The sequence below is a fragment of the Rhamphochromis sp. 'chilingali' genome (assembly GCF_963969265.1).
Source record: "Rhamphochromis sp. 'chilingali' genome assembly, chromosome: 20".
In the NCBI taxonomy this organism is placed as follows: domain Eukaryota; kingdom Metazoa; phylum Chordata; class Actinopteri; order Cichliformes; family Cichlidae; genus Rhamphochromis; species Rhamphochromis sp. 'chilingali'.
The window spans coordinates 13,300,703-13,328,065 of record NC_137947.1 but is presented as its reverse complement, the minus strand read 5'-3'; the positions used below and the strand labels follow the sequence as shown (position 1 = coordinate 13,328,065).

Genomic DNA, 27,363 nt, shown 5'->3' with positions numbered 1-27,363 from the left:
TAATTCACTTTTTAGATCCACAGTCAAGCAACAATCCCTTGACCGTGGCTAACTAGGACAGGGAGCTCTAAAAACACTCTGCCCAGACGCATTCTGGCATCCCTCAGCAACCACTGGAAATGCTGCACTGGATCTACTGGATCCTTTACTATTTTCCACTGCTACACATACCTCCTGTGTTTGGGTTTGAAAAAGGGAAATGTCAGGGAGAGCGGATGAGGGCCAATGGATGAAGTGCAAGAGCTCACTGTGAATGAACTAAAAGAGCAGAACAGGATGCTTGATGGATAAACATTATAAACATGTCACCTGTGAATTATATTATTGTGTGTCACAGTAAAAATTTCCACAGCGTGTATGTGTGTGTATGTGTGTTTGTAGTGTGTGTGTTTAAGGCTCTGCAGCTGCCAGATGTCTTTGTGAGCTGATGTTTTCAGCTCTTGGTGCCTTTGTGTGTTAAAGACATGACGATTCAGAGACTGTATACATGTTATTACCAATAGGAAAGACAGGGAGGTGGAAACAGGTGGAGTGGGTGAGATCATTAACAGATCCCAGTCAGTGACTCACAGACTTTTATCTGCAAACACGGAGGAGGATCAAACCAGTCCATGCTCTGAGACACCACATGACAACTCCCTCTCTCTAACAAACAATCTACAGCAATCAGTGTGCATGAGCTGTAACGGCACATAAAAAGCCAAATCCTTTGAGGTCCTGTCCCTGCACCAACTCAGCCGTATGAATCCTCCTTTTTATCCCTAAAAGAAGCAGATCCGCAAAGAGAGGCGATTATTCTTCCATGTACACAGGAATGTTCTAGTGTGCTCCAAAGAGCGGCTTGTACTTTTCTTCCTTTTGTTTATTCATGCTGAATAATGGGGGAAGCTACAGTAGCCATTTTCCAGCTCAAACAACACAGTTTAGCAGCACTGTGTGTTGAAAGATCAGGGAAATATTTGGTCTAAAACAACATTAACACATACAGTAGTGTGCAGAAATCTTGAGCCTGCACTCATTTTTGTATATTTTGCTAAGAAATTGGGAAATACATGTAGCAAATTATTGAAACATAGTAGACAGTCACTGTTGTACCTCTCTCCTGAACTCCTCCATACTTATTGACAATCATTTAAAATTTGGATATATCACAGATTTTACATCTAGCTCTTGCGTAATTTGGCATAACTCAGAATTTTCTCCCTCTTCTCTCACATCCTGTGTCAGGTATTCACGGGACTTTTTCCTGTTTCTTTTTTTCTTTGTTACTTTCAGATACTGCTCACTTAGGCCTGCCACTCCTTTTTTATCTTTCAGTTATCTGATGATTTTTTATGTTTTTGAAGGTCACACAGTGGACCATGTGAAGATATGCCAATTTTTAACTATTAGCTCTTCGGGAATCAATTGTTGGTGCAAAAATACTATTTTATGCCAGTTAAACTGTGCTATCTTTTAGCATTTTCTGTAGATTCAACTAAAGACATTGGAACAAACTGAGTGTTTTTGCAACAGGCTGCTTGTAACAAAGTGACTAATCAAAATTGGTTCTTTATTAAATTCCCTGTTATATATATGCACAACACCAGATCTTCCCTTGAGTTATGTTCCTTTTCATCCATCCTGCAGTCAATTTAGAATCAGCTATTAAACTACCGGTAAGTTCATGCATTTCTTTGGACTGTGGGGTGAAGCTGGAGTATTTGGAAAGAACCCACACAGACACAGGGAGAAGATGCAAACGCATGAGTTTCTTCCTGTGAGGCAACAGTGCTAACCACCAAGCTACTGTGTGCCCTCTGAAAATAGTCAGGTACAGGAGCCAGGACGGAATATGAGTGAAAAAAACAGCATGTCCAAAGAAAAACTTCCAAATGCTTCTAGAAAGTCTGGGGGGTTATCACTTTATAAAATTACACAAAAAAAAGTCACCATTTGGAAGAAAAATATAAAGAAATGAGATACTGCATTCCCCCAAAAATGTGGTGGCCTTGGGGAAAACATCTACAGCTATGCAAGGAAGACACAGAAATCCAGCTAGAAGTTTTCTTTGTAGCCAGCAAAAATCATAACAGGAAAGTAGTTTGAAGCAGAATCTCTGGGGAACAAACTGACCTACCTTCATAACCAAAGGGCAGTTTTTGCTTTGGATTAAGATGAAACAAGAAGCAAATCTTTTGATTAACTCCCTACTTGATATAACATGTATTCACTCCTTTTACAGTTTCCAGACTGTGTAAACTTGGAGCTGGATGGGAAGGAGTAAAATGAGGTGGTGTGGAAATCTATTTCACTGATAATGCATTCAAGTATTACAGCTGCAAGTTGGACTTGATATTGGAAGATGATTGACTCGGACTGCTAAAAGGTGTCCAAGAGTAAAAGTTTCAATGATTTCTTGTCTGACCTAAATAAAGTAACAGTGGCAGTACGAGTAAAAGTGCCCAGATTAATTTGTGCACAGCTGTTTTTTTTCTTACAGACAGTCCAAGCTGTTGTAGTGCATCTTTGCCAGACACTGCCAGATTTGTTAACGGCATTTCCTTATCCAATGACACTGCAAATCCTGATTCAAAACAAATCAATTCCTTGTCTTCACATCACGAAAGCCTCAGTTTGCTGAAATAAGGGAATATTGGAGGCGCCCAGTCACCTCCTAAAGGACGTGATGCAGTTCATTATGTAATTTTATTAAACACATGACCCAGGAGCCAGAACTAGCCTGTCAATTTATTTTGGTCAGTTTTACAATCTTCCTACTGACAAAGAGCCACAGCCTGGTACACTACAGTAAAGTAAAAAAGTAACAGATAAACCATCAAGTAACAGAAACCATTTTCTTACCATTCACCATGGGAAATGTCATTTTTTTTGTGACCTTAGTAGCTCAAAATAAAAATGAAAAAGGACATTTCCTGTGAATTAACAGAAAACTTTTTTCATTACAGGACAAAGTACTGAAAATAAAAACTGAATGAGCTGCCAGTATTGTAATTTTGCACTTTTATTTCTTGACATTTAAGCCAAAAGAGCTGCGCTGACATGTTTCTTTGTTTTAGTACAGCAGCATTTCCTAATAATGTAGAAAAGCTGAGACGTGCTTTTGAAATTGCACTTGTTTTCCTAAATATATATCAAGGATTAGTCATGTTGTTAAATGTCTTTACAACAAAAGTAAAGGAAAAAGGTGGAAAATGTTGCAAGTTAAACTTGCTGTGTTTGATGCCGTCACAGGGATGGTTCATGATTCAGCAGTAAACTGGATAATTTCCAGAGGTTCACTTTTTTGCAAACTTTTTCCACTTCATTAAAATGATCGAGCACAATCACAGTACACCCAAAGATAATGGGGTATAGACACACACATACAAAACAAACAAAAATAGGACAATTAAATTTAATGTTGCCATAAATATTAATGACTCATTATTATTGATGTAAAGTACTGGCTGTGTTTTCGTTCTTTGTTTCCTTTTTTAAAAAAATCTTCCCATTTCTGTCTCCCAGGGGACTTCTGACTCCTGATTATCAGAGAAGAATACGGGGCAAAGCAGCAAACATAGAGGCTGGGACTTCATTACAAACCTGAAAGAGCATGTCTTGCTATGCAATAATACCTCCCAGGGTGTGGAAACAGAAGATGAGGTTGTGGCATAGAGTCCTAAATAACAGCTTGTTCCCAGCACCGGAAAGGTCAAGTCAAATTAACTTTCCCTCTTCTGAGGTCCTTTACATCTTCAGAGAAAGACACAGCTCATCTCTAAAGGCAAGTGGCTGTCGAGGTACCGCAAACAGTGGCAATTCACAGGATTAATGGCCTTAGTGGGGTCCTCTGAGAATTAGAAAACCACTGCCAAAACCACTTTCCCTGTTTTTGTGACACTGCAGAGCTACTTGGCAGCACAGGCTCGCGCTGGTCTTTCACATAATCTCAGATACACCCTTGGGACTATAAATCTCTGCTGCCATAGTGTAACTGATAACACAGCTGCAGGGACATTTTTGTTAAAATACAGACTGAAAGTCATTGAAAATATGTGTTTACACAACACATAAATTCAAAATGATTTTTAATGGATTTTGCAAATCCCTTGTTGCCTCGGTGCATTGCAGTCTTATTGCTTTTCTTTCTCTATGCAGGACAAAAGCGCCATAAATATTTCATGATAGAATAAACAATAATATTCTGATCCAGCGCTTCCACATAATTAAGCATCTGTGGTGTTGCCATCCACAGTGTCTGGCACTGCCCACAGTAGCAATGTGTGTGCAGTCTGAGAGTATGCAAACACAACATCTTTCTTCAGTGGACTTGTTCAGTTTTTGGCTGGCAGGATGATTTGTTTTACTGAAGTTATGGAAAAATAATCATAGAGTTTGATAAAAATGGATAGAACTAATAACCCATATTCTCACATGTGACCTTGATTATCCTATTATCCTGATAGCAGGTTAGTTCTTTATCTATTTATGATTACATCAAAGCTGCCAAATTACATAAAAATTCAAATATATTTACTTTATTCATTTAATTTCTCAGCAGCTTATTAGTGCCCAATAACATTTGCAAACCAAAATTAACAGTCTGACTAGCACTTTGCAAAGGTTGTAAACAGGTGAAAGAGATTATGACCTCCAACCACTCAAAACACTGTCGGAAGACAGAGAGCCAGACGGGGAGGCACTTTAAAATGTGGGACTACCTCTTAATTACAACCACAGCTAATAAAGTCCGTCCGCATCTCTTAAATGCCGTCAAGTTGTACCACCCAGTGATAGCACTTGTAATCACACTCTGTCCCGGTGGCCCACGCTTAATCAGGAAGAGTGAGTCTCCTTTAAATTTACATCCCACCAGAGGAATCAGCTCCTGCCAGCACATTTCTCCTTCCTAATTAAGGATGTTTCAAGTCCACCACATGTTAAGTGTAAAAGTCTTATTTGTGGTGCAGCTGTGCACGAACACCAAAAGGTTTTATAATCCTGTAAACAGCCCAGCACACTGGGCAGTGGTGAAACACGAAGGATTTGGGCCACTACTACATGTTTATGCCAGTTAGGAAAATTGAAACTGATGCTAAGGCAGGTATGTTGAAGGTTACTTGTAAATGTAACTTGACTCTTATCCTTATTAATACATAATTGGTCTTGCCTTGTCTTAAAGACCTCATAGTACTATTTCATTTCAGTAGAGCACTCCACTCTCAGACTGCGGGCTTACTTGTGGTTCCTACAGTATTTAACAGTGAAATGGAGGCAGAGCCTTCAGCTTCAGGCCCCTTGTCTGTGGAAACACCTCCTCCTTTGGATTCAGGAGACAGACATCATCTCTAAAGTTTGGGATTAAAACTTTCCTTTTTGTTAAAGCTTAGGGCTGGGTCAGGTGTCCCTGAATCCTCCCTTAGTTATGCTGAAATAGGTCTAGACTGCTGAGGGCACTGAGCCATTGACCCTCCATGCCTTTTTCACTACTTTGCATTTAAGCATTAGTTATTGCTCATGTCTGGCTCTCCTCCACACACTGTCTCCCTCGCCTCATGCCCAACCAGTCAAAGGAAATGGCCCCTCCCTGAGCCTGGTTCTGCTGGAGGTTTCTTCCTTTCAAAATGGAGTTTTTCCTTCCCACTGTTGCCAAGTGATTGCTAATAGGGGGTCATGTTATTTTTGGGGGTTTTCTCTCATAATTTTGTAGATTCTTTATCTTACGATATAAAGCCTTCAGGCAACTGCTGGTGTGATTTGACATTATTAAAAACAAAATTTAATTGAACTGAACTGAATTTATATTGTTTCACCTACATAACGACCCATCTGTTATTTACACATATAATAAATGTGACAGACAGTGACAGAAATAAAACAAGCATTCATCTTTTTATGGCAAACATCAGTGAAATCAAGAACAGGATATAAGAGATGCAGTAGGCATCGTAATGTTGGTTCAGCTTCAATTTCTGCTTCAGGTGTGTAGCCACTAAGCAGGATGTAAAGAAGGCATTTTTGAGGGTTGAGCTTAATATTATTAATGAGATCACTGTTATTATTCTCATTTACAGAAATATTGTGCACCTGTTTTAATGGCTTTCAGCATCCGGTTCTATCGTCCTAGTCTCTAACTGCCATCTTCATCACATTTCTTAACAAAGCTACTGATGAAAAGAGCAGGTTCGGTTTGAGGTTACCTCACCACTGCGCGAGCTCTGGTTTCATCATTTGCATGATTGTATTTGCTTCCTCTGCTCGAGGAAGTTATTTAACCATGACGCACTACATGAGCAGAGACTTTAATCCTTGTACCACGCTTACCGGTTAGAGTGAGAAGTTTCCCTTAGGAGATGGTTTATGTCTGCTGAGAAAGATATTTTACCTCCACTAAATGGCACTGGCTCCCTCTGTTGTCAGGTTACAGTATGATTAATTCCTCTCTAAGCCTTACTGGGTAGCTTAGCTGGGGAAAAAGTAAACTTTGGGACATGTTAAACTGATTTTCAGTTTAAACCCGTCCGGTGTTTAATTGGGGGGAAAAAAGAGAAAAAAGAGAAAAAAAATTTTTTTTAATGCATTTTCCGAGCTGTCACCAGCTATTTTTGCCGAAGCTGCTCTTCTTTTGACTGCACTTATCCCGCAGTGCTTGAAATTATTCAGATTGCTCTAAATTGCTGTAATTACGGGGCAGCATTTCCAAAAGCATCTCGTTGCCACTTGCATTCATATCAGGCTGTTACCCAAACCAGAAACGTGTGGGCATGAAATTCTAAAACATTATTATACATGAGCCTTTATTAAGCATAAAACTGTTAAAAAATTGAATATTATATCAAGGCGATGAGCTCTTACGCCAAAGCTAAGTCTCTAAATGCATGCACCAAATAGCATATTTTGTATATAATGCTGCCATGTAGTATTTTTAAATTCCCGTTTTAATGTATAAATAATAAATGAACTGAAAATATTGAGACTAGCCTGCTGATAACAGTTGTTTAGACGCTCAGTAACATCCTCACGTTGCAAAGTGCTCCTCGCGCCTGCAGGGGGCACTGTGACCACGTCTACTCGCTGATACATAAATGACACTTGCTCAAACTGTGGATGAAAAATGACCAAGAAATCCAAATACAGCCCAGCAGTGGAGAAGAAAAAAAAGTGGAATAGCAGTAATGAAAGGTGATGAACTGACCCACATACACAAGAAACAGCAGACAGAGACACACACACATATAACCTGTACACTTCACTTGTGTAAGAACCAATAAACACCTTTAGCACATGGTGAAGAAAAGACAAGATCCTAAATTAATACACACACGCACACACAGGTAAAAATAGTAACAAAAGCCATGTCAGCTCTTTGTACTCACTTTCTTGTCCTTTCTGGGGACACGGTTAAAGCTCTGTCATGCTGTGAGGGAATCACTCCAATTTTGTATTTGAGGGTTTGTGTTTCTTTCTCTTTTCCACCAGACATTGAGGTGAGGTGACATAAGGGCTACAGAGACTCCAGATCGACACAATAAAACAGAGGCAGATGAATTTTAATGAGTTTCTATAAATGGAAAACAGTTATATACATATAATAAACAATAACCTTACAGCTTTCAGTACCAAAAAAGAACATAACGTTAGATTTTACTCTATTGGCAGCCAAATGTGGTATTAGCAAAATGAATTTAAAAGGTCAAACAGCTTAATTGAAACAGCTTGACACAGTAGATGTTAATCAAATGTTGCACATATGGTTGCAGCACAGTCTGGCACAGAGAAAAAAGCAATATCACACTGCAGCTCCAGAGACAATTCATGTTTGTATTCACCTTTTCATGGGTTTGCTTATTAAAAAAAATAGAATCGCTATCATATCCCTAACTCAAAAACTGCATAACAGGGTAATAAAGAAATAACAAGTACATTATGGATATATAAGATATAACTGTCACACCCTGGATATGTGAGGAATCTTCATGTATCAGCAGCTTTCATGCACAGGCACACTGAAAGTTATTTTACACCAAGTTGCAGTTGAATAAAAGATTCATTATAACATGAATAGAGTTTGGCAAGTCGAATTTCAAAATAAGTCTTCGCTGACTGTCTTTTATCCCCAGAACTTTTGATATAGTTTTATTGATCCCTCAAGCATAAAGCATAAGCATTTTACCCTCTCTCTCTAATTTGACATGCAGCACTGAAAAACTGGGAAACCACAGTCGATTCAAAGGGTTGCAGAAGGCGTGAGGAGTTATTTATGTCTCCTCGACACTTATAGGCAGGTGATCAAACCCCAAACATGCAAATTAGAAAACACCCTGGCTCGCTGCCAGTCATATCCTGCACATCGGCTTTAAATGACACTGACAATCAGCGGCTAAGCCTAGGATCCTGCATATGAAATGGAGAACCTGTTGAAAACTTTCACTCGGTGCTCCGACAGAAACAGCCTTTAACATGAGACCTTAGATGAGGGATTCAACTAATCTTCATCTTTGTTCCAAATGGCGCGATGGAGACTCCCGACAGCTGTGCACGCATTCTCGGCACAAAATGAGAATAATAGTGAAACAATACACCTGAGACTCTCAATTACACCCAGATTTGGTGATTTTCTTGAACGTAATTGAGCCTGACAGACTCACAAAAACTGGGCATGGGGCTCTATCGTCTGTGGTTAATAATGCAAAGACGGGGAACAGGCTCAAACAACAGAAAGCAGCAGTTAAAAACAGTTGTCAGTTGCAGCAGCGACAATATAATAGCCTTTCCCAGGGAGGGAAAAGTGTTTTCTTGTTAGAGACCAAACGAAAAAAAGAGATTTATTATTTAGCTTCTGATCTGTTAGTCTTTGTCTTTGAAGTGTTGATTAGTTGCCGGGTCCAGCTAGATCGCTTTCACCACTGATCAAACTGGTTTTCTGAACACTAGTAAAACCTATCATCCCATCCACTACAGCAGAAGGTGTTTGGAGAGCCTTCAAAAGACCAGCAGGTGTGCGTGCTGTCATCAGTGTAATATTCACACTCTTTTTCTCCTCCAGCTCCCCTTTTTCACTCCAACCTCAAACACCGAGAACAGCCAGTCAGTGAGTGAGCAGTCAGTGCTAGACAAAAATAGAGCTTGATGCCTTTGTGTTCCCATAGCTGTAAAATGCACAGCTTTGTGTGCGTGTTATAGCATTTATGGAGGAGCTGCTTTCTTCATCAGCTGCTGATGGAGTTTCCTAAATGAGGCAATTCATCCTTCAATTGAAAGTAGATCTTATTACAGGGTAGTCTCCTCATTATAAGCGTAGCATAAGAAAGATATGCGAAAAATATCATGTTTCATTCTTTGCAGTAATTACCCTGGATTCAAGGGTGGAAAGGAAAGAGAGGTGCGCTGCATTTCAGGGCTTATCTGATTTTCAGACCATTTACGCCATTTAGCCAGGATATATAATGATCATATTCAAGCTGGGGAAATGTAAAACTCTTATTTAAAAATAGCAGACAACTCAGTAAACTCAATAGCCTGTCATAAACACTATGCTCCTCACTAATTCAATGCACAAATCATTAAACTGATATTATCTAAAGTTCTCTAAGAAAATGGGAAATAGGTGCAGCATTTTGCTGGAACCTATATGGAAATACAGAATATAAATAAGGCAAAAACACTGAATCTCTTAGCCAAGCTTTCTTGTAGTTTCTTTGAGTAGTCTTCAGGAATAGTTCTCCGGGCTGCTTGAAGGACATTCAAAGCTCTTCTTCGGATGTTGTCTGCCTTTTCTTCCTTTCTCTGTCAAAATGATGGCACACTGATTTAATACTGTTGCACTCCAGGCTCTGGGGAGGCCAGTCCATCACTAATATTGCTACACTGTGGGGGTTTTCCCCCCAGGTATGTTTTTACTGCATTGGCAGTATGTTAGGGATCATTGCCATGCTGAAAATTTAAGCGGTTGCCCATTAAATGCTTTCGAGGTGGTGTTCCATTTAGTGTTGTGGAAAAATCTACCATACATACTAACAAATATTTGAGCCAGAAATTTCATATTGGTATTCATCACTCCACAAGACTGTTATTTCCATCCAGTTCTTGTGGAATTTGCAATACCTCGCCCTTTTCTCTCTGATTTCCTTCCTTAAGAACGACTCAAGACCATTTCTGATAAAGCTTCAGCAAACAGTAGATGGATCAACTGAATGGCAGATCCCTGGAGGTGTTCCGCGTATTTCTCGAGTTCATTTTAGATACTGTTCATCTGCAATTTCTCCTTTGTCCACATGGCACGCCAATATATGAAGCTTTTCGCTAATATCATTCTTTAGGACTCTCCTTCATGCCCGTTAAACTGTCTTATCTTTGTCATTTTTCATAGGCTTCACTAAATAAACATGCTTGTTTGCAGGTATTTAAATATACAATTTAACATTGGTTCTTTGCTAAGTTGTCTGTTAGGTGTAGACACAAGATTGATCCGTCCTTTGAGTTACTTTTTCCATGCTTGAGGGATTCATAGGTCAGTGTTAAGTTGTTTAACGAAGGAAAACAAAACTCAAATTCCTCTGAAAATGGTCAGGTACAAGAAAAGTAGCCAATGTCCAAAGAAAAATGTGGAAAAAACCCTCTATAAGCTTGGAGACCTATTGCTCATGGCCACTTTAAAAAGTTACAAGATAGTCTGACTCCTTGGAAACAAAATATAAAGAAATAATAGCAGCAAATTCTCAACACAATTTTCATCCTGTGAACTGATCTGTCAGAGTACTGGTTTTAAATGACGGTGTGATACTTGGGCAAATGGAGGCTTTTGCTTTCTTTGATTTGAATAAGCAATCTGATTAAGTAGCTGCTCTGTACATGTAGTGGGCTGAGAGATGTGGACCAGTCAGTTCCCTGAGGGTAGAGGAGGTTTAAGCCTTCCTGGCTCCTTCTGCGCTCCCCCATTGGCTGTCAGTTCTGATCCACGTCCGCAGCTCCTTTAATTGCCTGATTTCCTGACCCAGCGTTGGATACTTTGTGCGCTGAGGGCTGGAAGGCTATAATAATGACTTATAGTGACATGCACGGGGAAGATTCACTCCCTCGGCTATCGCATCTCTCACCATCCAACTACAGCCCCATTACAGACCTCTTAATTTAATACTTAAATCCTCCCATTATGATATAGAAGAGTGTTTCTCACAGAAAATTGACTTTCTTGGAAGACACCAAAAAGTTTCAGTTCAGATGAAACCATCTGAACCAAATCAAGGAAGATACTTTTTTAATCCCCCTGTGCAGACTTTGCATAAAACTGAATCTTTCTGCATGTTTTAAAGACAACTGAGATGCACTGATATTGCTTTAATCACAGTACAGATCATTTTCTTTCAATTATGCATTAATATACTGCACTGAGACTTTAAAGCACAGCAACACTCATAAAAACCAGTCATCTGGGGAGTTTTCAAAGCTTACATTGGGTTATCGTTCATCACTGAGAAACTCATTGAGGAACCAGGGAGATAGCTGGATGTCTGGTGGCTCATAGCTTCTAGAGTCCACAGAAAATCAACTGCTTACACTCACTCATTAGTGAGACTCCTGCGAGCGTGCCAATAATCTGTGAGATGGAAGATTGAGAGACTTGCCTTGACAGCAGCGTGCTCCTTATAAGTGTGATTCTGATGTGGTATTACATCTGTATAATCTTATCTATTTCAGTTTACCACCGCCATCCTTCTATTTAATTTGAACCTTTCGGCTGGTTGAAGTCCAAACTTGTAATACGGTAATTAAATCTCGTTCTAAGCAGGCCATAAAACCAAAATATCGCTTTCAAAACAGATTAAAGGCGCTGCCTGTGCAGTGCTCACTGATGATTATTCCCCTCTGAACAATTTTAGTCAAAAGGAATCAGATGTCAAATGTTTTACCAGTGATAAGCGGTGATCATTTTCTCTTGCAGAGACTGGCCTATCATAGCCCGTGGCCTATCACACGTTATGCAGGGTGTATAGGAGGTCTCTATCATCTAGATATAGAAATAGATTAATCCTGTTAGTCTTTATTGTTGCTATTCTTCCAAAGCACGCTCTTTTTCTCTGACAGATCTGTTCAGGCTTTTCGTGGCTTTTGTTCCTCTCTTAGGAAGCAAGTCTGTCTCACACATTCACAAGTAGCTTGCACATCGAGTATCATCAGGTAACACTGGAAGGAACAGTTTGACATTTGGTGAAATGTGCTTACTCGCATTCTTCCTAAGAGTCAGGTAAGAGGATTACCCAAACGGATGTCTGTGTAAACAAATCTGTACAAAACACAGAGGCAGGAAAATGTGGGGTTTTATGCCTAGGTGAAAAAAAAGTATGCAAATTTCCCAAAATGTCAAACAAGTCCATTAATCCTGGGATTGAGAAAAGTGACAAAGAGCGAAGCTGCTTCATTGTGAATAGTGATGTACAGTGTTAGCATGAAAAATTATCCGTCAGCTGCAACAGCTTCCTTGTGCTTTCACTGTAATGTTTTATCCCTGCTTCCCCCCGGGCTGCACGAATACAACCCTCCAGCCCCAGAGCACTAACTGTTCGCCATCTTTTAAAGACAACAGAAAGCACAGCTAAGACCAGCTGATACATGAACATTGTGCCAAATGAGTCTGTTTACCAGACCTTGCAGCATTCATAGCTGTTCTTTCCCTTGCAAAAGACCACAATACATGCATTCAAGTGTCATACTGTATGCTGAGATCAACAGCAGTGATGGTACAGACCAGTTTCTCTTTAAGAGTAAAGTCTAAGCCAGATGAACCTGTGGCTGGGAGTGGCTGGACTTCAAGTTTCAAGAGTATATCACTGACATTTGTGCAATAAAACTGCAGCTCTCTCTCTGTTACAAAGCTTCAGTCACAAATACATTAACATATATAACAAATAACTTCCAGACACATTAAATAGGTAAATAGGAAAGAGGTGTACGCAGACTTTGCATGACTACAGTGCCAGAAAATAGATAATAGTGCATTTTTTAAAAGGCTCTTTAGTTTTGTGGATAATCATGCACCATAAACTATATGGCCATGGCTTTGTGCATCTTTGCTACCAGCAAAGTCTTGTATCTGGACCGTATGTAATCCAAACATATAACGCCCTCTGGTATGGTAAAGCGATGCCGAGTGTGTCAATGCCACGCTAAGGTCAGTCAATAACTGGTTCAGTCGTTGGGCATTTTTAAGTTGCTTGTAAATCAGCAATGCTGCCAAATAAAAACTACAGATCCATTATGAAATACTGTATTTTTAATCTGTATAATAAGGTTTGATGTAACTGTGCTCTCAAAACTAGGAAAACCTGTGCAGATACTGAACCCCAGGATGCTCTACGTACGAATGTGTGTGAATGTTAGATAGGAAAAAAATTCTTATGAATGAGTGGATGAGACACGTTGTATAAAAGTGCTCAAGTAGAGTAGAAAAGCGCTTTATAAGAACCGGTCCCTTCACACAGTCTTGATTGCAATGATGCAGTCTCACAGCCCGATGTTAATGATCAACAAAGTTGTATCCATTTCTAACAAACAGTTAAATACTGACCGTATATCTGCAGCAACACATCAGTTTAGCACACTCAAGCACAATATTACTATTCGCTTACTTAAAGTGATCATAATCAGCTATGACCTTTAAAAGCTGTCCCTTTATCCTGCTGAAATACTTCATGCAATTTATCAACATCGGTGTTTATTCCCGGGGACAAAGTATCAGGTTTAAAACAAACACAAATTAGAACTTGAAAATGAGTCATCAGCTCTTTGCTGTGTGCCTCTGGTTAACGTGACTCACTAATGCAGATGAGAGGAGCGCTGACCCTGGAGAAACTGCACAGAGTGTGTAGATAGTGTGCTCTCAACAGTGTTCAGCAGATTCGCTGCCCTTTGTTTTGATTGCTGGCGGTAAACGGGCTCGTTTCACATTTTCTGCTTATTGGATAATTACCTTGTTTTTGGTGTAGATGACACACATTACTGCATCTTTTTCACTGATAAAGCCTTAATGCTTGCACACAGCTGATCTTTGAAGCAGACTTTAGTGTGATGCTGAGAAATGATGCATGCAGCTGCCAAGTGTTGCTGGGAATCCCCCCATGAGAAAGAAAAAAAGAGTCAGGGAGGGGGAAGGTAGGAAACTCTAAACTGAGATTAAGCAGGTGTGCAGGACAAGTAGGCATTTATAGATTTATGACAGTATTAACTGTGGTCCTGCTCCTGGAAGCTGGCTAAAAATATACCTCCACATGTAATATATTTATCTACAGTATTATCTTTAGGCCACTATACTCACAAAAGAAGGTTTTCAAAACTCTTGCAATATTTTAGTACATACACAAATATATTTATTATTTTGTGATTCCACTTCTAAAAGTCCATCCTTTCCTTTTACCTCTCTTATCCTAAGGAAAATAACTTTTTAATCATGTTTATTAGTTGGTTGATACTTTAGTTTTCCTCTTATTTTTAGGCAGATAGTCTGCATGGCTAGTACAAAAAAAGGTCAATTCCAGGTCTGCAATGAAATGCAATGACGATGTGCAAGCGGCTTGAACCTGCATTCCTTCTAATATGCAGCAAAGAGCACTTATCTGGTTGCGAAAGCACAGTTTTATGTATTTTTTGTTAGAAAGCACATTAGATCTCACTTTATTGCCTCAGTAAACACGTTTCTCATATGTTTCTATGCTAGATTAACATATTAGACCGCCAGTGGGTGATGTCAGGGTGACTACAACTATCTTTTATATAAAATCTAAATTTCGCAGTTTATAGAGTACATAGCTGTTTGATCCATTAAAACAAATTAATAAATAAAAATAATAATAATAACTTTATTTATATAGCACTTTCAAAATCTATGTGACAAAGTGCTTTACAAGAGCAACAGAATAAATCAAAAGTGCATATGGTGCTAAGAGGTCAGGCGTGTAGCTGGGAGCAAGGCCACGTAGGGTCTCAAAGATAATCAATGTATTAAAATTGATTTGGAAACAAACTGGCAGACAGCCTAAAAACACCAAAATGGGAGGGGCAGTGATGTAATACCATCTCTTTGTTCTAGTTAAAAGTCTGCCAGCTGCAGTCGTTCAACAGATTTTCTGCTAAGGCGCGAAGAAATAAAAGCACGTACGAGCACGTTCGTGTCTCTAAGTGTTTCGAAAAAGATTGGATTTTTAAAAAAATATTCCAAAGATGACAAAAAAAATACAACTGTGTTAGTTTTGCAACCAGCTTGACAGTTTTCCTCAATTTTTTTGAGACATACTTCTCTTCCAAGTATGTAACTAACTTCTCCGAGTCATTGCTGGATTTTACGGCACTTTTAGGCCTGACTGTAATAAGAAAGTGAGCACTGGGGAGAATAATGTGGTGATCATGCAAAACCGGCAGAAAATTAAAGGAATCTTTGTTTAATGTGACCGAGAAATGGAAAGAGGTGAGAAAAGAGGCCACAGGATATTACCCAGTCCAGGACTTTTATAACTAGATATAACACTGCTCCCTAAAACCACAGGACTGACATATAGAAGGAACTTCTTCCTTTCTAAGTTTTCCACACTTTCACTCTTGACTCTTACATCTGTGCCAAGCATCAAGATTAAATTCCAGTCTTGTTTTTAATGAGGCACCAGTTTTTTTAATGATGTCTAAAGGCAATGAGCAGAGTGAATGGAAACACAAGTCCAATGTATCAACATGTTGTGGTTTGGAGAAGTTACTGAACCGTTGTGTTTGTGTGTATTAGTGTTACGAGCTGCCATCTGTATTCATCTTGTATATCAAGCTGCCCAAAATAAGCCTCCTAATTACTCGCACAACCCCATTTACACTTTGCTCTTCCGGCTCCCAGGCACTGCTCTTCTGTGGCCAGCGCAGACAATGATGCACTGTGCAGGCCACAGCAGACCCTGGATTAATTACGCAGAGGTAGGAGTCATCATTTCCCAACTTCTAATTAACAGCAGATAAAAGGAGTGAGAAGAAGAAAGGGCTGACAGCAGAACGGATTTGGCATTCAACTGGCAGGATTTCCATTACAAGGAAGAGCGAGCACTGAGAACCGAGCACTACAGCTGTACTTCAGTTTGGGCTGTTGTCATCAGGATTAATTCTTTAAAACACAAGCACCAACAACGACAGCTATACAGCTACACCGCACATGCATGCAATACATTTGAAACTCTCTCCTCTCTCTGAGTCCCTCTGCATGAAGCACCAAATCCTAACACTATACTATGTCAAAACCCACTGGACCTGCACACTCATTTACTCCTCTGCATCCACCACTTCTCTGCAGTAATCTGCACCACTTTGGATGACACTGAGAGCAGAGACAAGATTGGATTTTCTTTCTTTTTTTTCCCCATCTTCAAAGTGTTTCTTCAGTAGCTGAACTGCAGCGCCACCCGTTCAATAAGCACAAGCTGGACTTCAGGAGCAGGTGTGTGATGATCTATGCGTCCTCCTCAATTATGGATGCAATGTTACGCAAGAGGAGCTGCATCTACTGTACTGGAGATGGTAAAAAGCCAAAAATACACTTGTCCAGGGGAGCTTTTGCTTGCAGCACTTGGGCGCAATGTAAGACTAGAAACATTCGAGTCAACGTATGTTTTGTTGAAAGACAGTAGGGACATTGTTTTGCGCGGGGACAGCAATTTGAAACTTTTGGCTGTAGCCCAATTAGATCATGTTGGACCAAAATAAAAAATGTGTTCCTGATATATTCCAACAGAATCAGGCCAAAAAACTGTGTTAAAAATACACATACCTTGTTTTAAATAAGGACAAACTGTCAGAAATGTCTCTCGGACTGAATAGTGAGCCAGTTCTTTTTACTCTTCATTTCTCAGTCTCTTTGGCTGACTGAGAGCTGAGCGGGGTAATTTGCTGTTAACTGCTGGTACTCCTGCAGAAACAATGCCTCTGCTGCTTTGGTAATTTGTAAGACTGCACTGTTATAGATTCTTAAATACCCAGAATTGTAGCAAAGCCCACTGCGCATGCCAACAATCCCACTGTAGCAACATGCCAGATTTTGACATTTGCACCACAACGATCTAATAGTTGCTTCAAACTCATAAATACTGTACATGCTCCACTGTTAGACCATTTACATAATAAAATAATAAATATGTCATGATTTTAAAGTCCTCTGGGTATCTAGGTTTTTTATAGTGTGTTCTATGTTATGCATATCACTAAAACATGTAGCAGTGTTTTAATAATGAATGCACTAAAGAAGAAGAATAGTTCACAGAAGAAGCTGTGCAGGGTACCCAGTGTTTACCTAAGCACTGCTCTGCTGCCCTCTCATTTCCTGTTACCCCTTTATGCTTCTTTGTGGATGACGCCGCATGTGAACAGGCAGAAATTTAATAGTGAATCTGTAAACAGATGTTCTCCTTCGACTGAGCATGATCACGACCCGTGCCTGCTCTGTGCGCTGAGTCCCTTGACCTGAACAGGGGCTACAGGATTGGAGAAAGCTGAGATTTCACAGTGATAGTTCCACTTGGCACAGAGAATAAAATAAGAAAAATCTGTTTTCATTTATTCATTTTTTCCAGCTAATTATTGACTTTCCCAGAGTACCTTTCAAAATTCTAAGACAAAACCTTAAACCCGTTTTACTCATCTGTGGACAAGACTTCTACATAAAAATGAAGACTGACTAAATCTGATCAAAACCTGCATTGCTCTGCATCTAGGAATGATGCCAAGTGGCTTATTCTTTTAAACTGGAAGTCTATCTCTCCAAGCAACTTATCACACTGGATTAATGAGATGGTATATATAAATATATATCATAATGATCCAAAACAAACCAGCAAGTCCACCTGTGAATGGTTCAAAACATTGAAGGCTTGGGAGGCGGACCTTAAATGTGATTGAGTTGCTTTGATATGACCTTAAACAAGTCGTCCATCCTCAAAAACCCTTCAATGTGACTGAATTCAAACAATTCAGCAAAAAAGACTGGGCCAAGGTTAGGACAACCAGTTATTAGGTTTAGGGGACAGTTACTTTTTCACATCTCTATCTCTACTTTTAAGATTAGGCTTAAACTTTCCTTTTTGCTAAAGCACATAGTTAGGGCTGGACCAGGTGACCCTGAATCCTCCCTTAGTTATGCTGCAATAGACGTAGGCTGCCGGGGGATTCCCATGATGCATTGAGTTTTTCCTTTCCAGTCACCTTTCTCACTCACTATGTGTTAATAGACCTCTCTGCATTGAATCGTACCTGTTACTAGGGATGGGTATCGTTTAGGTTTTATCCGATACCGGTGCCAAATCGGTACTTTTGAAACGGTGCCGGTGCTTAAACGGTGCTCGAACCGGTGCTTAAAGAATGGAGAACACAAACTTTGTCCAAAAACCTCTCATGTTCAGCTGGTTTTTTTTGTAAAAAGATAACAATGTGTGCCTTTTCTGCAGCTATGTGGCATATATGCTATCACTCTTGGCTGGAAGCAGTGCTTAATCAATGGAAAAAACACAAACTTTGTCCAAAAACCTCTCATGTTTAACTGTTTCCCACTTTTTCTTTGGTCATTTTAGCCTTTTTGGCCAGGGTGAAGGGAGTATCTGCCATCAAACAAGAAGACAGCCACATGTAGCTATGATGATGTTTGCTAGTTCACCTTACATGCATTAATGTAATAACGTGGTTAGCCTACTCAACGTAAATTACACTCGAACAACATGAAGCTACTCATGCAGAGAAGAACGGCTGCTGCTGCATCATCATCCTCATCATTTCTGCTACACTGGCAGGGCTAGGGGCCAGGACTCTATTCTTCGGGTTTTTGGGGGATGTTGCTCCGGGTCCGATAACTGGCAACCCACCCGACGTGCACGGTGTGAGGTCTCGCCGCAAGCTATCAAATACGGCGCATTTCTCGGCTTTTAAAAAAAACGCTATGCGTCGCCAGCTGTTTAATCGGATTCTTGGTGTTACCTCCTTTGACAGTATCACAGTATCAGCTTAAAGCACTTGTTGCAGGCTGCTGAGTTTGCATATTTTGCTGTGAAGTACAGCCAGACTTTTGACCGCTTCGCCTTGGGCATTTTTAATCTGTAGCTCTGCTCTAACTGAACGTACATACCTGGCCCCGCCTACTATCCTCGGAAACGTAAAATGATTGGCTAGAAGTGTATCACAGCTCAGGAAAAAAAAAGCACCGAAATAAAGCACCGAAATGTGCGCTGCTTTTCGGTCTGGTTACTACCGTTTATGTCAGAACCGGTGCCATCATGGCACCGGACACCGGTACCCATCCCTACCTGTTATTAATCTCTGTCTCTCTTCCACAGCATGTCTTTATCCTGTTTTCCTTCTCTCACCCCAACCGGTCGCAGCAGATGGCCGCCCCTCCCTGAGTCTGGTTCTGCCGGAGGTTTCTTCCTGTTAAAAGGGAGTTTTTCCTTCCCACTGTCGCCAAAGTGCTTGCTCATAGGGGGTCATATGAATGTTGGGTTTTTCTCTGTATGTATTATTGTAGGATCTACTGTACAATATAAAGCACCTTGAGGTGACTGCTGTTGTAATTTGGTGCTATATAAATAAAACTGAATTGAATTGAACATATGGCCAGGTGGGTTTGGACAACTTAATAGATGAAATAATGTCTTCAATGTCAATACTGTCGTGGCGGTCACAACATCTTCAGTCGCCTGTATTTTAGTGTCTGGCAGTGTCGGTGTGTTTTTTTATGCTGTGGCAGGATAAAAATCAAGAAATAAAATATTAAAATAAGAAAAAAAAGTTGGACTGCACCAATTCTGGGGCGACATCACTGCTGACGTGCAAAATGTAATGGAGAGTTGCCAATGCCAGTTTTTCCCCCCTGTTTGTTTGTTTGTTTTACATTTTTGTTGGTTCTTGCGTCAGTTCTTCATCACAGCAGCTTTGAACATGTTTCCAACAACAAATTGGTGAAATGACAAAGTCTGTAAATTGTCATTTGCAGATAGATCTATATGAACAGGGATGATATCAGCTGATATCAAAGTCTGGTCCCTACATTGATGCAACCTAAGGATAAGTACACTATGTCTATTTTTTGCTTTGTTGATTGAAAGCTGCATTTACTGCATTTACGCCTTCCATCATTTGTTGAACACTAATGTGGAAAGGAAATCTTTAGCTGTCGTTTAGGAGTTTTAAGCTAGTGTGCAAGCTGCATTCATCCATAGGCAGCTGGGCAGGTGAGACAGTGCATCTGCATAACTATTTCCATCTTTCCCCTCAGCTTCCAGAGAGTTGAAAGGAGTCATTCTCACAGTAAAGCCACACTTCGCCCACCCCTTCCAGCTGTCCTGTTACAGCGAGCAGCGAATCTGTATATGCGCATAGACTGTGCTTTCTCCAACCTGCTCCAGCGTTTGTGTCTCACCATGCCCAAACCCTGAGCTCAAAATAGAATCTAACCTCATTTCATGCCTCGTGAAGCTCTAAATTTGCACCAGAGGGGACACTACATTTGTGATAGATAGTGCAAGTATATTAGAAGAAAGAGCAAAGTCTGTTTGTCTGACAAATTGTTCCCTTCTCTGTGGAACCTGAGAAACCAAAGGAGGCAATTACGCAGAAAAAGAAACGGTCTAATCTTAGAGAACAGCACTTCTCTCTGTGGGGAGGAAGTATGACGAGCAGACCAAACTTACGAATGGAAACCCCGCCTTAGCAAAACTCTGAAAGGAGCAGCAGCAGCAAGCAAACTCTCTTTTTATGATGGCGCATTAAAATATCCTCAACATGTTCAAAAACTACCACCTCACATTTTAGCACATTTTATATATCCAGCAAAGGTGAAAGAAGTTTAAGTAACTGCAAAAAAAAATTAGTTTAAAATGGTTTACATTTTATTAAGCAGTAAAATATGTCTATTTTTTGTTAGCGTGTGTTTCACAGGCTCCTGAGGTAAAGAAGAAAGCGATGATACTCTCTTAATAAAGTTTTCTTGTACCTTTGAGCGTTATTCTGCTTCAGGGAGTCGCTCTTCACTCAAAATTTTAATCAGTCTTAGAAGAGGACATTCAGTTACGCTTAATTAATCATGATAAGGGCAGGTTTTATAAATGCACATTTTGTTCAAAGTCAGCAGAAGCAATGCCCCTTGGTGGTACACATAAATGAGTGCGGTAAGTCAAAAGATATGTCTGCAGCGCTGAGACTACATTTGCTCTTCCACTTTGTTCCAAAGGAAGTTGGTTAAAGTGTCTTTTTCCTTTCTGTGCTGTCCAGTAACGGCTTCTTTAATCTGAGTTACAAAGTACACAATTATATGGACTTCCTACTAAAAACCATAGGCATAGAAAAATTGGGATTTTTATGATGATGTATTGACTGTAGATATCGCGGCTTAATATATTCTCCCCAGTAACCAGTGACCTTTCCTTTGATCCAGACATCAATTTCTCCATCTGTGGCCGGAGTAAGTGTGTTTTTATCCCAAGCAGGGAAAATGGAACGATTTGTTGATCTTCACTAAGGGGAATTGATTAGTGGTATTTACATGTTTGACAAAAGGTTAAAGTGAAAGATGCCACATTAGTTAAAAAGAGATTCAAGATACATGGTACGCAGCCAGACGAGCATGAAGTGTAAACATCAACACGTGCTAAACACAGCCTGTAGCTCCATCACACCCTAATAAGGAATAAACTGGAAAACTAAATTACGTGCATCTAACACATCAAAAGCAAAACACTAGATTAATGTGTCTAGTGTGAGTTTGCATGTACACCAGAGCCAGGCCTGAAAAACAAGCAAGGTTTTCATGCTGTGCTCTGTTGCACATGCAGTAATTCTCAGAGGGCTATTACAGCCTCCTGCATGTGTGTGATCCCTGCAGACTCATATTCAGGATATTACTATGATCCATTAAGTCACACACACAGCTTTCATTCCCAGCCTGAGTCATGCCTTACTACTAGCTCCCACTTTCTCTCTTCCCCTCTCTCTCTGTGCTCACTCCTGTGTTAAAGAGCACATGTGCCAGTTTGGTAAGGCTGGTGGTAAATGAAACAAACAGGCAATTCTTTGCACTCTGCTGAGATGTACTCAGTCCCCCCACCTGTCTTGAAATTGGCTGCTTTCAGCATCAGTCCTCCACTCTTTAGCCATTAGCTACAGATTTTTGAGCTGCTCTCCAATCAACATGTAGCCTGCAGCTGTGTGCAAAGGATGGCTAGTGGGACCTCTGTCCCCACGAAAAACACCTGCGACACGGTGGTCTCAGAGGATCTGAAGGCTGTATTGATTTGGCCTGTAATAATTTTACTTTTGGACTGCGTTGTCAGAAACAGAAGAAAGCTAAAAGAATCCAATTTTTGGTACCAATCAATTGATATAAAAACAGTTCCAGTTTAACAAGCAATTTTTAGTGATGTCGTTCCAGAACAGCTACTATAATTATAATTACATTACATTAAAATGATGCAGCTACAGTTGTATAGAGCTGAATGAAATGCTGAAATTGTTTAAATCATTGTTCTTAATGATGTATTTAAGTCACCTGCACACAAAAAACATTGCTTGCAAAATGGGTTTTATATAAATATGTGATTTGAAACAGACTGCTAGAAACAAAGTCTCTAAAGACAGTTCTTTAAATTGGTTCATCGCTTGAGATAGGTGCTTTTTTTTTATTCACTCATAGGTCAGTGTGGCAAACAAACAAACAAAAAAAATGTTTGGATGTGTGGACTAGACTGAAACTGAGCAAATAATAGCCAATGTCCACAGAAAAACAAGCAAACAAGCAAAACCAAAACCTAGAATAACTTTCAGAAATCCTGAAGAATATTGCTTAAGACCACTTTAAAAAATGACAAGATAAATTCAAAATGATTGAAATGAAGAAGAAATAAAGGGAGGCTTGAGACTTTTGCTTACTGCTATATGCATATAAGGCTCTAAAGACCAATATTTCTCTATATTTGCTTTGTCTTTGTTTATCGTCTTGTTTACTCTTGGTATGGCCGGGTTAGCACTCACAGTGTTGAGCACTGTCGCCTCACAGCAAGAAAGTCCTGGGTTTGAACCCATGCTGCTGCCGTTCTGCCTTGCATGTTCAACATGGTTTTCACCTGCTTTCTTCCACAGGCAAACACATCCATGGGGTTAGTTTAATTGGTGATTCTAAATTAGCTATAGGTGTGAATTTGAGTGTGAATGGTTCTCTGTCTCTGCATGTTAGCCCTGTGATAAGGTGGCGGCCTGTTCAAGCATGTACCCTGCCCTCTCGCCCTATCATAGCTGGGATAGGCTTCGGTGCCCCCCTACCCCACGCTCACCCCAGCCATGAACTGAATAAGCAGAAAAAAATGGAAGGATGGATGGTAAGATTTTATGAAGAAAATGTGGGCTTTAAAAAAAAAATTGCTTAGAGTCAGTTATTGATATCTGTGTTTTTATTCCATTATTTACCTGAAACTTTTTATTTGAATAATTGAAGCATCTCACATGCCCCCTTTGATCAACATGCATATTTTTTTCATACTACGTATATAGATATTATTTTTGTAAGGATATATCTGAATGTGAAGAGAAGCCGTCTTTTGAATTTTATAGTGCTCTGAGTTCAGGGTGGCCATAGGTCTGTGAATTTTAAAGGAGCCTTGCAGCTGATTTACATTGCAGTCTCTTGTGAAATTTACAAAAAAGTGCCTTCCAGCTATTTGGTGTCAGTCAGCATAATGTTATCTACTAAATAGTCACCCCAGTGAAACATTCATTAAGATAAATGGAGAGAAACTGGTTTGTCATGACACTACCATGCCAAGGAAGTCCAGGAGGCCACAGAGCAGGTGAAGCAAGACTGCAATCCAGCACATCATCAAGCCATCATCAGTAACAGGCTACAGAGCAGTTACAAGCAATTGATGTTCTGTGTAAAAGAAAATATGCAAATCTAGTGAAGCTATGCAGAGAAGGAAATGAAAGATGAAAATAAAAGCCACGTTAGCAACTTTTCTTTCTTCAAAGAATGAATTGCTCTGAGCAAAATTCTCCCTGTTTGACTTCAAGCTCAGCCAGCTCCACTGAAGCAAACATCAGCTCCGCCTTCTGCAGCAACCAGAAACACAGACTTTAACAGTTAATTCTCTAAATGGAACAAAACTGCATTCATATTAGTGTAAATAATAACGAAGATGCCGACTGATGAGCTTTCTCTGTGAAGGCCTCATAGTGTACAGTGCTTGGGCATGCTATAGTACCAAGTTCCGAGTCACCACCACCACAGAGGGTTGGACTCAAGGGAACACACCAGGCTGATCTTAAATCTGTCAAGACTCAACATTAGCACAGTCTGAAAGCCAAGCCAGTGTCCAAGATAAGAAGGACTTTATAATCTGGTAGTACTTATATTTGGGCTACCTGACCTCTCTGGCCACTACATAAACCCCTCCATTCATGACAGCTAGAGAAATGTAACAGCTCCAGGTGTAACTCACTCTTGTAGCTTGCACTCCAAGGCTGATATCCATAATATCCGGTGATGCGCAATATTCGCTCCTCTATCGACGCGCTGTTGATGTCCTCAACTGAGCGGGAGGATTTGAGGTCTTCTTTGATAGCCTCGTCAACCACCAGGTACTTGAGCTGCCTGAGCTGAGGGCTGATGTCCGAAAGCCTTCTCGGGCTCACGTCGGGTGACTTGCGCATCCCGCTGGAAAGAGAGCACAAGGGGTGTTGAGACAAAGTGGGGCCAGTTGGCAAAGGGAAGTGGGTCCGTAAAGCGTGTATATGAGTCGATGATGTAAGACTTCGCCTTGGGTAAAACAGGAAAGTCGGTGTTGCATATTCCACGGAGACCGGGGTTAAGGGCCGCTGCAACGCCTCCTTCGTACAGTACAGAAATCATCATCCTTCAGTGGCCCTGCGCGCGGCAACACTGTGAAGACACTAAGCAAGAGTGACTGCTCCTGCACTTGTTGTATACTATGCACTGTGCAGCGCCTATTATAGACTTATATGAGTGTGAAACTAATGAATCGATCTCGAGTGATTTGTAGAGATGGAGAAGCGACATTTGTGACAGCTTCATGTAGGCACTGGACCACAAAACTGCGCCTACCCTACAACAAATGTGCTTTTATCACGCAAAGGAGATGCATACTTGGTGCTGTCTGTAAACCACAAAGAAGAACGGTCGAAATCTGCACTACTATGGCTCTGCTGTATGGAGTACCTGGCAAAAAGTAACGACGACCTGACAGCTTCTACTGGCATAATGTGACAGCAAAACATGATTTACTGACCCACTCAGAGAAAATTGGTGTGGAAAATGTGCCCCTGTGCAGACATCTCTAGCACAGACCGTATAACCATTGCAGAATTGTAATATGGCTCCAAACAATTATTACGAGGCAGCAAAAGCAGTTAAGTATAAAGCATCAATCGGGATTTGGATATGTTTTGGTTTTTGTATTTTTTACATCTCAGCTCAATAAAGTCAATTTATTTGATCGTTGTAGCTATGAAATCAAGTGCGCAACAGGTCGTCCTGCCTCCTATCGATTGGCTTCACTGCATTAGTAAAAGTTTAAATGTCTTACAGCGGCATTAAAGTGGTAGGAGGTCCAAGGTAGCACATACAGTCCCGATGGGGCCGTCCGACCCGGTCCCACACAGTGCCCTCTCCATCGCCGTACATCCTCAGGGCCATGCAGCAGGGCAGCTACTGTGAATCCAAATCCTCACCAAGGCTTACGGAAACAAGTAGCATCGTCCTGCTTCTTCCCACCACCACAAACACATGCCTGCCTGGCTTCTACAGCACACACTGTCTCAACATTAAAAGGTAGTGCTGCGCTCTGGATGATGCCGAGTCCTGGAAGCACAGCAACAGCGTCATCTGCCGGATTCACGGGAAGCATCATCATGTGGAACATGCAGAGTGGACATTTGTGTGGCAGCTGTACGTTGCAGCACGATTTGCAGCTTATAGGTTGTAGCAACTGCAATGCTTTAGAACTAGTCTCTCCTTTTTTAACAGTTCCCCTAAATAGTTCAAACAGGACCAGTCAGTCTCCCCAAGCTCAAGGTGGAAAAAAAGACAAATAAACCTGCTTTAAATGTGAAGTGTTTCTTGTATTTACTAATTGTGTCAGCTATTTCTGTCTCAGAGCCTTATCAACTCCTCTGAAGCTTTTTTTAAATGACAGTGAAGCAGAATAATAGTAAATCAACCCAACTGTCTTGACAAAAACAAAAGTGTTTTTCCTACAGAAATGCACAAAAATCTGACATATCTCAGTCATTGTCCCGCAGTACTGCTTTTGTTTCCTGCATTGTTTTTCCAGTACAGGATAGATTGAATTTTCCTTCTTGAATGTTTAGGCTGTCACAGAAATATAAGCTACACACGTCCAGGCTGTTCAAGATGTTTCTTAGCACGCTGCCAACATCTTTACCAGGCTATCTTGTCCAGCAACTATTACTGCGGATTTGACAAGCCTCTGGGGTTCGCTTTGTTCTATTATTCATAAGTACTTTACCGAAGATCTCCAACAATGTTTTAAGGCGATAGCAAGGCCGGTGCTTCAAATTTCTGAGTGAACAGTGGTAGAAATTCAAGAAGAGGCTTATTTTCACGAACACAGAACCAAACAGAACCAAACCACATGATTGTCCCCGCCACTAACACATGACCCTACGCTGTGTAACTGCATCATTTCATGTTTGGCACTGATCACCACCTGCACTCATGTATATATCTTTCTACGTAGCACTCATAATTCTTATTCTCATGTATATATCTCATGTATATCTCATGCACATATCTTTCTTTCTACATAGCACTTTAATTCTTATTGTCTGCACTGAAGCACCGCAGCAATTTCCTAATGTTGTAAACCTCAACATCTGGCAATAAACCCATTCTGATTCTGATTCTGATTCTGATGTGGTTGATTACATCCAATCAGAAGTATAGTCAGTGAGATAATTGCTCACTGATGGTGATTGTATCAACTAGGAAATTCAAATCAACTTACTAGAATAGTCCTGACTATCAAGGTATAAAATGAATGTGGATTTATTAAATGAGAAACATCCTCACTGTTCAGCCTAAACATGATTCTCATTCTCTAAACATCTGACGAAGTTTAAATGAAGTCTTTCATTTTCTTCTTCTTCCTAAATAAACTGAAACAGTACATGCAGGTCAAGCAGAGACTGAAACTCTACCTTGCTTAAATTGGGTAGTGTTGTCCATACCTCTTAGATCTGTTCTCCACCCGCTGCATTGCATCTGCATGCTGTGAGCTCCTCACTGCAGTGTGCCGACTGTGTTTTGAAGATGGGTTTTGCATGGATCAATGCAGCCACACCTCACACAGAGTT

At 40.4% G+C, this 27,363-nt stretch overlaps 1 protein-coding gene across 1 annotated transcript in view; it reads right to left on the bottom strand.

Annotated features, from left to right (window-relative positions):
* The window catches only part of slc35f3b (solute carrier family 35 member F3b), a gene marked incomplete at its 5' end in the record, with an annotated part of 51,122 nt that extends 25,438 nt beyond the window's left edge, over positions 1-25,684 (bottom strand). Inside the window, 2 exons of the mRNA XM_080869508.1 lie at positions 24,471-24,685; positions 25,575-25,684. Coding sequence (XP_080725634.1) covers positions 24,471-24,685; positions 25,575-25,684 — 325 coding nt within the window. The remainder of the gene's footprint in view (positions 1-24,470; positions 24,686-25,574) is intronic.
* Between the last annotated feature and the right edge of the window lie 1,679 nt (positions 25,685-27,363).